The sequence below is a fragment of the Danio aesculapii genome, chromosome 2 (genome assembly GCF_903798145.1).
Source record: "Danio aesculapii chromosome 2, fDanAes4.1, whole genome shotgun sequence".
In the NCBI taxonomy this organism is placed as follows: domain Eukaryota; kingdom Metazoa; phylum Chordata; class Actinopteri; order Cypriniformes; family Danionidae; genus Danio; species Danio aesculapii.
This window is the reverse complement of record NC_079436.1, coordinates 11,728,987-11,739,911: the sequence shown is the minus strand read 5'-3', so window position 1 is coordinate 11,739,911 and position 10,925 is coordinate 11,728,987. Positions and strand designations below refer to the sequence as shown.

Here is a 10,925-nt window from a genome sequence, read left to right as displayed (position 1 = left end):
TTTGCGTTGGGAGAAATGCAGCTCATTTTATTAATTTGTTTGCGTTAGGTAAAAATGCAACACATTTTCGTAAATTGTTTGCGTTGTGGGTAAATGCAGCACGTTTTATTAATTTGTTTGATCAGGTGAAAATGTATCACGTTTTTAAAATGTGTTTGCGTTCTGAGGATTTGGAGCACAAACATATGAAGATCTTTTCTTAATTTGCTGGTGTTTTTTTTTCCCCTTAAATTGTAGCATGTTAAGCTCTCTTGGCCATCGTAGTTTTTGTTTATTTATTTATGCCTCTCATTGGCCGCTAGTAAGACAAGTAAGTAAACAAACAGACATAGTTTATGATATCCATAAATCAATATCTAAATATGTTTACTGATATTACCACTATCTGTCTGATCCAAGTCTTCCAAACTCTTGAAATTTCCTGTATTACATAATAATAATATGATTCTTGTATAAATAATAATAGTAAATCATTATGTTCTTATTAAAATTTCATTGTAATAATAATAATGACAATGTAGTCTGCTTGAGTAAACTGTTTTATATAATGAATGAATGAATGACTTCCTTGGTAATAATAACCATATCACAGGCCCGTAGCCAGGGGGGGTTCGGCCTGCCCCGCCCCCCACTGACAAATTTCCAGAATTTGTCCCATACATGAGCTCATTTGTCCTATATTGACTTGTTATGCCATCACAAGTTATCAAAATAACAAACTAAAAAGGCTTTAAGACCAAGCGGAATCTGATGCTGTAAAGTCAACTTTCACTGTAGTGTTTTAGAGAAAACTTCTTTTAAATCTTGGACTTTATTCATGAATTTTCAAATGTACTTTTTCTTTTCAGCTAGAAAAATACATTACTATCATTGTGTTTATTTTTTTGTATTTTTTATTCAAACGGTACAATTCTGAGGCTGAGGTTGAATGAAAGTTGAATGTGCTGGCCAGTTTGTTATTTGCCTAATAAATGACAATAAGTGACAGTTTTAAATTTAAAACTTTAATAGACTATTTTTCCCCTAGTGATATATCATGAAGTAGCCTAAAAATAAGTAGCCTTCAAATTTTTTGAAAATGTTTTTCAAACATCAAAAAGAGGGACAATCTGACAACCTAATCCAGCAAAAAACATGCTTAAAATGTCACAAAAATTTAGTATTTAAAGCTCATAATTAAAAAGAAAATGAATCAAATAACTGCAAAAAGGTCCACTTTTTGAGGAAAAAAAAGAACCACCCCTTTCACTAGGCTGGCTATAGGCCTGTATCACTGAATTTACCTTTTTTAAATTTCCTTCTATAACATAATTTTTGAGTCAGGCCCTCACCGTGACTCAATTTTATCATCTAAATAAACAAACAAACAAATAAATAAAGCGTAATCTGCTTCAGCATATTGTTCATTTGTTAGTTAGTGAATGACATCTTTGATAACAATCGTGCCGTATCTCCTCCCATCCCCTCCTCTCATACCCAAAACTCTTTTCTAAATTAATCCTTGACCATGAAGACATTTTATCCCCTATCTCATTTATTAAATAAATAAAGCTAGTCTGCTTGAGTAAACTGTTTGATGTTAGATAAATCCTTAATTTGTTCATTGTTAATTATTCATTAATTCAATAATGATTAACAAATAATCATTGGTTTATTCCGCTGTGGTGACCCCTGAAATATCGGGGACAAAGCCGAAGGAAAAGTGAGTAATAATAATGATTTTTTTTTCATTTCCTTGTATGACACTGTTTATAAGTTGAGACCACACCACAAGGACAATATCCGTGCCCACAATCAATCAATCAATAACCCACTGACATGATCTAATCTTTAATCTTGCCTCCTTATTAAATTCACCATAGCCGCAATAAATAAAAATAATATGAAGGTGAATTACCTCCGGACAGTTACCACACAATAACTCTTAACAATAACACTTTTATAAGTAGATCCTTTGTCATTCTCATAATAAATAAAATAATACAACCAAACGAACAATAACCTAAACTATAGTCAACTGTTTCATGTACAATATGCTTAAGTCATTTAATTTAACAACAGCTTTTAGCTCCTACCAAATAAAACAGCTCATATGCTATTGCTCATGTAGGACTATAAACTCTGAATATAAGAGAAGTTGCTATCAAACCCATTTAAAGACAGCCATTCAAGCAATTATACTCTAATTAGATAGCTTCATTCAGCAGGATGGCTCAATTTGTGAAAAACAAATATCTCAACGAGACACTTCACTTCTGCGGTAAGATGAATTTATTGTATTCTGTACAGCTAATAGCTCAAAATGTTGCCTCGATTTAAACAAGAACAAAAGCTGTATAAAGTTTAAAAGAAATGCATTAATCATTAAGACATCAAGTGTAGACGGCAGACTTAACCTCACCAACAATGTTCAATGAGCGAAGTGGACTAATAATGTGATGAGATTCTCAGAGAACAAAGCAACACCGCCAAAAGTACTTTTCATTTGTGGGTATGTGACCCAGAAATGGTTTGATTAGTGTCCTCTGTCTTTACCAAATGTCTGATTTGTGATTCCATGGTAAGAGAATGCAAAGATTTCATTTTTTCAAAACACAAACCCTAGAACAAACATACACTGTACATCATAAAAGAATATTTAGCAGCAAAGACAAAAACAAATGAAATAAATAGCAATTCAAAATGGCTTTACATGAAATTGGTACAGTGCAAGCTCTACACAAAGTAGGAACAGGGTTGTTTTAGGATGGGTGTCCATGTTTTTTGCTCTAATCCATGAACCCTCCGTATCTCTTCTGCATGTCGGGCAGCGCCGTCTCGCCTCCGTCCTCCCAAGTGCGTTTCAGAAGCACATTGCTTTTCTGGTTGTCCAACCAATCAGGCCTTCCCACTCTTCGCATAAAGCCACCATATCTCTTGTGCAGGTCTCTCCCAGTGTTCTCCTGTACGCTCCTCATGAAGCCACCATAGCGTTTGGCCATGTACCCATCGGGCTGCTCATCTGACTCTGAAGAGAGTCCAACCCGCAGGATCTCTCGCAGAAGCTCCACCTGCTGGTCTTCAGCTCCACCGTCTGCCTTCTTCATAAAGCCTCCATATTTCTTACTGATGGCCCCTGTGCCGTCACTCTCAGCTGGGGCTCCTGTGCCGATTTCTGCTGCTTTTTTAATCATAAAGCCGCCGTAACGCTTCATGAAGCCACCATATTTCTTGGCGAGAACATGATTTGCCATCTCTTCGTCTTGCTTGAGGCTGTCGATGGCGAGGCGATCCTCTTCGGTGAGGATGTTTTTACAGATTTCGACTTTTCTGGAGTCCACAGACCCTTCGCATTCTAACGTGCAGGCCTATGGGAGAGCAGAATGACCAATCAGTGCAAGCAAACGATCAGTCCAGCAGAGGGCACAATCATTCAGTCTGCTGTTAAAAAGTGATGATGACAGTCTGCGCAGTGGAAAATGCTGTCAACTGGCACTAAAAGAGCTATTATAGCATACTTATGATTAGTACTTATTAAAATATATAGTAGAACAATCATACTAAGTATGACTATATTTTAAATTATTTTAGAAATTGCTGACAAATTTTATGATTAATGACTAAGTAACAATTTATGATAATCAGTACTATTAGTGTGACAATGTTCATATGTCATCAAATGATTATATGACACAATTTCTTGGTATATACTACATCCATTTTAATAGGTGATAGTATTTTCTTGTTTTTTGCAAAAATAAAATAATAATAATTCATTCATTAAAAACATTGACACATTCTAATGCATAAAAAGATTAGTTTTTCATTGAATTTAAAGTCCCTTTTCACTTCTTCACGTTTATCACAAAAAATAATCCAGATATGAAATATGAACTTATAATTAAGTCTGTCATGTTTAGTTAAAGTTATTTAAGTGCAGATATATATTTAAAAGTATAAAAATGTAATAAAAGTAATAAAAAATGTTTTATGATATATATCTTTTTTACATAATATAACGTATATAATTCAGACTTAAGTCAGCTTAAAAGGTGTTTTCCTGACACATTAAAATAATCAAAAACAAATAATTTCACATATATTTAAATTAATAATAATAAAATATTTTATAAAATATATCTTTTTTGTATATTATAATGTAAATAATGCAGACCTAAGTCAGCTTAAAGCGTCTTTTCCTAACATATTAAAATAATATATGATCAAAAACAAAGAAGTTCACATAGTTGAAGTCAGAATTATTAAACCCCCTTTCATTTTATTTTGGCTGAAAAGCAGTTTTTAAAGCCATTTTAAGGTTAAAATTATTAGCCCCTTTAAGCTACATATTTTTTCAATGGTCTACAGATCAAACCATCGTTATACAATAACTTGCCTAATTACCCTAACCTGCCTAGTTAACCTAATTAACCTAGTTAAGCCTTCAAATGCCACGTTAGGCGATATAGAAGTGTCTTGATATTTAAAAGTTATTTACTGTCATCATGGCAAAGATGAAGGAAATCAGTCATTAGAAATGAGTTATTAAAATGATTATGTTTGGAAATGTGTTGATAAAATCTCCCCTCCGTTAAACAAAAATTGGGGAAAAAATAAACGGGGCAAATAATTCAGGGGGGTTAATAATTCCAACTTCAACTGTATATTTAAAATAATAATAAATGTTTTATGATGTATATATCTTTTTTATATATTATAATGTATATAATGCAGACATAAGTCAGCTTAAAGGGTGTTTTCCTAATAAATGTAAAAAAAAATCACATATAATATCAAAAACAAATAATTTATTTTTAAAGTGTATAGTATATTTTATTATAACGTAAAACAAATTTTAAATGTTATACCTTTATCATTTAAAAATGTTTTTCACATTGAGAACAGAAAAGAAAGAAAGAAAGAAAGAAAGAAAGAAAGAAAGAAAGAAAGAAAGAAAGAAAGAAAGAAAGAAAGAAAAAAAACTATTTTAGAAACCAATTGTCGATAGGTTCTTTGCATTTTCCAAATGTTTCTTCTATTCCCTACTGTGAAAATCACATTGTGGAACCTTTATATTTAGGAGTGCATGCTGAAGTGTACTTGAAACCTACTTTATAAGAGAAACAAATGCTGAAGGCTCTTTTTAGCCTCGCGAACAGCATAGTTTTTATTCAAGCTGAAAGTCAGTGTTTGTATAGTTTTGCCTAAAAATTTAAATTGAATATCTCCAGTTATCCCTTGAAAGTAAAAGCTGTTAAATGATTGTATATAGCCTTATTATAACAATGTAGCTTATATATGCAAGCAGTAAAACTATTATAAAATACAATTTACAATTAATGTTGCCTTAATAATAATAATAATAACAACAATAATAATAATAATAACAATAATAATAATAATAAGCTAAACGATTTATTAACTGGCTATGTGCGACAAATTGCCCCGACATTTAAAAAACAGCCTAATTTTTTTGAAACACTTCAGTAAAAATGCATCGTCATTAAACCTAGCGTCACTTTTGTAATAAAAGATATTTTTGAAGCTGAAACTCACCAGTGTGTCGATGTCTGTCTGTCGGAAGAGCCGGTAAACGCAGAGCGCGCAGTCTCTGCCGCATTCAGCCCGAACCATCAGCACGAGACAGGCGCTCAAAGCCACAGTCCACCAGGAGTTCATCATTAACGCCATGAGCTACAAATACGAGCGTTTAACATTGACACAGTTGGAAAACATCTAGTAATCCATAATAGAGGCTTGCAAAATTATAAATAACATGGTGATAGATGTTTATAAACTAATAATGCCTTCACAAATTAATAACAATAAGAGCATGCTTTTAAAAAAAACAATCACTCAATAGGCTACACTAGATTATTTACATTTTTCTACTTTTAATTCTATAAAAAGTTCGGTTTCTCATTCGGTTTACCTGTTAACAGCAGATTTCTCTCGAAGTCTCCACTGTAGTTCTAAATATGTTCTCTGAATATTTTCTCAAAGGGAGCAAAAAGGAGATGATTTACAGAAAGATCACTAGTCAGCCGCTTATCGCGGATGCTGCTGCGTTTTTCGTCTCGTATCTGCTGTCTCCCAGCACGAGGATAAACTCCACACCTGCTCTGTTCCGAATCGACGGACACTCACAACTTTAAGCAGTGTCTCCTCCTGACGTCACACGTCACACCGTTTGCAGTCTGACGTCAGCGGGAAGAGTCACGCAACAAGTGATGGCGAGGATGATGTTTTTGCCTAATGAGAATCAATTAATGTGTGTTTTAGATACTCGAAGTAGGTAACTGTTATGTAATGACTAGAGCACATATTACGGTAGTAGGCTAATATTTGTGTGCATGGGTAAGTAATAGGATTCATTTAACTCCATTTAAACACTAAAATGTTGACTGGGTCCAAAAGCATAGGCTGCTGACTTGTTGCCTCGCTGCCACGGCAGCATTTGTGATTTCTGGCAGACTTTTTAGACAGCATTATGGTTTATTTGGGTACAACTAAATATAGAGAAGGGAACATTTTTAACGTACTAAAAATGCCATTAAAAGTAAAAAGCTTCGTCAAAATGTAAATATATACACAAAATGGCACTCAAGCGAAACGTTTTTATAGCTCATTTAAGAAATGGAATGCACAGGATTGTATGATACCGAAGGCAGGCACTTTATTAGGTACACCTTACTAGTACCGGGTTGGACCCCCTTTGCCTCAGAACTGCCTTTATCCTTCGTGGCATAGATTCAACAAGGTACTGGAAATATTCCTTAGAGATTTTGGTCCATACTGACAAGATAGCATCACGCAGTTGCTGCAGATTTGTCAGCTGCACATCCATGATGCTATTCTCCCGTTCCACAATATCCCAAAGGTGCAATATTGGATTGAGATCTGGCGATTGTGGAGGCCATTTGAGTACCGTGAACTCATTGTCATGTTCAAGAAACCAGTCTGAGATCATTCACACTTTATGACATGGGTTGTTATCCTGCTGGAAGTAGCCATCCAAAGATGGGTGGTCATAATAAGATGGACATGGTCAGCAACAATACTCAGGTAGGCTGTGACGTTTGTTAGATGCTCAATTGGTACTAATGGGCCCAAAGTGTACCAAGAAAATGTCACCCACACCATTACACCACCAGCAGCAGCCTGAACCATTAATACAAGGCAGGATGGATCCATGCTTTGCTTTTGTTGAGGTCAAATTCTGACCCTATACCATCTGAATGTTGCAGCAGAAATCGAGACTCATTCGATCAGGCAACGTTTTTCCAATCTTTTATTGTCCAATTTTGGTGAGTCTGTGCGAAATGTAGCCTCAGTTTCCTGTTCTTAGCTGACAGGAATGGCACCCGGTGTGGTCTTCTGCTGCTGTAGCCCATCCGCCTCAAGGTTGAAAGTGTTGCGCGTTCAGAGATGCTCTTCTGCATACCTCGGTTGTAAAGAGTGGTTATTTGAGTTACTATTGCCTTTCTATCAGGTCGAACCAGTCTGGCCATTCTCCTCTGACCTCTGGCATCAACAAGACATTTGTGCCCACAAAACTGCCACTCACTCGATATTTTCTCTTTTTCTGACTATTCTCTGTAAACCCTAGAGATAGTTGTGTGTGAAAAATCCCAGTAGATCAGCAGTTTCTGAAATACTCAGACCAGCCCGTCTGGCACCAACAACCATGCCAACCACCAACAAAGTCACTTAAATCACCTTTCATCCCCATTCTGATGCTCAGTTTGAACTGCAGCAGATCGTCTTGACTATGTCTACATGCCTAAATGCATTGAGTTGATGCCATGTGATTGGCTTATTATAAATTTGTGTTAACGAGCAGTTGGACAGGTGTACCTAATAAAGTGGCTGGTGAGTGCACATATGCTGCCTTCAAAATTCGATCAGAAGAAAGTACCTGAGAAGAATTTAGATTTGGACGTGCCTTGATGCCATCCTGCTTTGGAATGCTGCCTCCGAAGGAAGCATTTTAAAGCTTTCAAATACAGCTGTAATACTTTTTTTATTATGTGACCCAAGTTGTTCTTATGCTGAGCAATTTAATCTGCTTTTTTCACTTGTTTAATGAAGGTTGTTCTACTGGCCCACATTGGCCATCATTTTAAAAAAGTAGCCTAGTTCATTCTCTTCAGACAACAAAGAGATTTTGTCAAGGGTCCATTGTGTTGAAGAGTGCTGGTCAGCTGGTTATATGAGCATTTGATGTTAACTTCTAATACAGTACAGGCAGACATCATACCTCTTTAAACTGGACAAAGTGTTCAAGAAAGAATAGATTGGTATGTTTCTCCTGAAAATTGCTGATTGCTCAATACAGCCACTCTATCCGTGATTTTGCTCTGAGCATTACTGTGTCATGCGGTATATTATGATCAAGAGTTATTTTGACTGCTCAATCTGAGGTCATTGTTTTACATCTTTCATTTCAGTGTTTTCAAACATCTGTCCCAAAGACGTATCATAACATTTACTCATTTAACCTTTTTTATGGATAGGCTATTTGCACAATTGACTGAATATTACTTTATAGGGAAAAGTCAAACTCTTCCTCATTGAGCTCATGCACAACTGACGTCACTAAAAAGCAATTTGAAAGTTATCACAGGAAATTATAGATCGTTCTATTGCAGGTTCCATCATATAGTCTGAAGTACATGAAATTGGTTGTCAGGATTATAATAGATCAAAGGCTTTAGATACTGGAAATTACTAGTAGCTCATTAGATTAGAAGATATAAATGACATTAGAGAAAGGGACAAAACTAAATCTGTAACTTTTGTTTCATTTACTGCATGAAATTTGACAATTTAGGGCACAATAAAATAAAATTATTCCAATTTCTTTACATTCGTATTGTGAAATTTGTTATGGAAAATGCTGATTATTCTGCACATTCATTATTGATATGATGACAGGTGTGATTGGGAGCTTGGTCCACAGTACAATACAAAAATATTCTAATGATAATTATTAAATAATGAATATTACACAGAGTTAGAACATCCATTAATTAGCAGTTTCCCATATTGTGTTATTTATGTGTTTTGCGTCTATTTACACTATCAAATTGCATTACGTGCTTCAATTTATGAAAACGTGCAATTACAAAAAACGCCAGCAAATTAAGAGAAGATCTTCATTCATTTGACAGCATACGTGCTGCAAATGCTCAAAATGCAAACATATTTTCAAAAAATACGCTGCATTTTCACACATGCAAACAAGTTAATAAAATGTGCTGCATTTTCTCACAACGCAAACAAATGACTAAAACACGTGGCATTTTCTCACAACCCAAACAAGTTAATAAAACGTGCTGCATTTTTTCACAACGCAAACAAATTAATAAAAACGCGCTGCATTTTCACACAATGCAAACAAATTGATAAAACGTGTTGCATTTTCTCACAACGCAAACAAATGAATAAAAACGCTGCATTTTCACACAATGCAAACAAATTGATAAAATGCGCTGCATTTTCACACAACGCAAACATATTAATAAAACACGCTGCATTTTATCACAATGCAAACAAATAAATAAAATGCACTGCATTTTCTCACAATGCAAACAAATTAATAAAACGCGCTGCCTTTTCACACAACGTAAACAAAAATTAATAAAACGCGCTGCATTTTCTCACAATGCAAACAAACTAATAAAATGCACTGCATTTTCACACAACGCAAACATATTAATAAAACACGCTGCATTTTCTCACAACGCAAACAAATTAATAAAAACGCGCTTCATTTTCACACAATGCAAACAAATTGATAAAACATGCTGCATTTTCACACAACCCAAACATATTAATAAAACACGCTGCATTTTCTCACAACGCAAACAAATTAATAAACTATAATAATATTTTATTAATAAAATAGCAAATTTTATTTCATGCTAAATGTGACTACCAGAACTAAATATTATATGAGTTCATTAAGGTAATGCTTGATGGTCATCAATTTACATTGCAATAACATGTATTTAGAGGTGAATTTTCATTTTAATGCTAACTTAATACATATCATGCACACTTTGTCACTTCAAAACCTTAGCATATTTATATTTAAATGGCTTTAAATCAAATATTACAGTGCTATGAGCATAACTAAACATTTCAGCACGACATCTAACAACACAATTAAAGGCTCTAAACACATTCCTGTAATTAGGTAGAAACATGGTGGCAATAACATTTCAAAGACAACATTGGGACGGCTAAAAATCATTTCTTGAATCCAATTAAGAAACCCTGTTCATGGAAATGGTAATTAATTTTAATCAGTTTGAAAGAGAAGTAATGCTGTTCTTATTAATTCAGCAGACTCCATGAGGACAAATTTGACAGACCTCTGCACATAATCAAGCACTTAGTCACTGTCTTAAATTAAACTGTTAATCATTCATTCAGCTTTTAAAAAATGGTCTATGCTTTTTTATGAATTTGGAATCAAACATCTTTTGATAATGGATCGGTGTAACAATCCTCCCGACCCGAACTATGCTGGTTTTCCTCATGAAGTAAAAAAAAAAAAACTTTCCTCTAGGCTGACAATGAATCTAATCTGTAAATTAATCAAATAAAATGCAAAATGAGAAGCCATGGAGATTGCGAGTAACACTTCAGTGTGGACCTGTTTTAAGTGGCAATTTGCATAGATGCCGCCATAGCTTTAATGTGCTGCTGGGGATTTTGAAAGCATTGTATTGATCCATTAAACTCGAGGGAATTACAAGGTGATGATGGTTTTGCCTGCCGGGGGGTCATAGCGGGGAAAATACGCTAGTTTAGCACACCATTCCACTCCCAGTGGCATGTTATCTTCATAAACTCTACAACAAAGTGCTAGTTTCATATTAATGAGCTATGAAATTTATGTAAATCGATATTTTATTATGACAGGTTTTTGCGTATTT

The 10,925-nt window shown here is 34.6% G+C and overlaps 1 protein-coding gene across 1 annotated transcript; it reads right to left on the bottom strand.

Annotated features, from left to right (window-relative positions):
* Positions 1-2,033: 2,033 nt before the first annotated feature.
* penka (proenkephalin a) lies at positions 2,034-6,093 on the bottom strand. Its single transcript, XM_056466102.1, has 3 exons — positions 5,912-6,093; positions 5,536-5,673; positions 2,034-3,347 (listed from the first exon to the last, which is right to left on the bottom strand). The coding sequence occupies exons 2-3, from the start codon at positions 5,668-5,670 to the stop codon at positions 2,769-2,771; spliced, it is 714 nt and encodes a 237-aa protein (XP_056322077.1). The 5' UTR covers positions 5,671-5,673; positions 5,912-6,093; the 3' UTR covers positions 2,034-2,768.
* Positions 6,094-10,925: the final 4,832 nt, after the last annotated feature.

What these genes read in the sequence shown, in the direction of transcription:
- penka (XM_056466102.1), bottom strand. Translation starts at nt 5,670, where the DNA reads ATGGCGTTAATGATGAACTCCTGGTGGACTGTGGCTTTGAGCGCCTGT. An exon ending in AGACAGACATCGACACACTG is followed by an intron (nt 3,348 to 5,535) that starts GTGAGTTTCAGC and finishes GCTCTCCCATAG; the next exon opens with GCCTGCACGTTAGAATGCGA.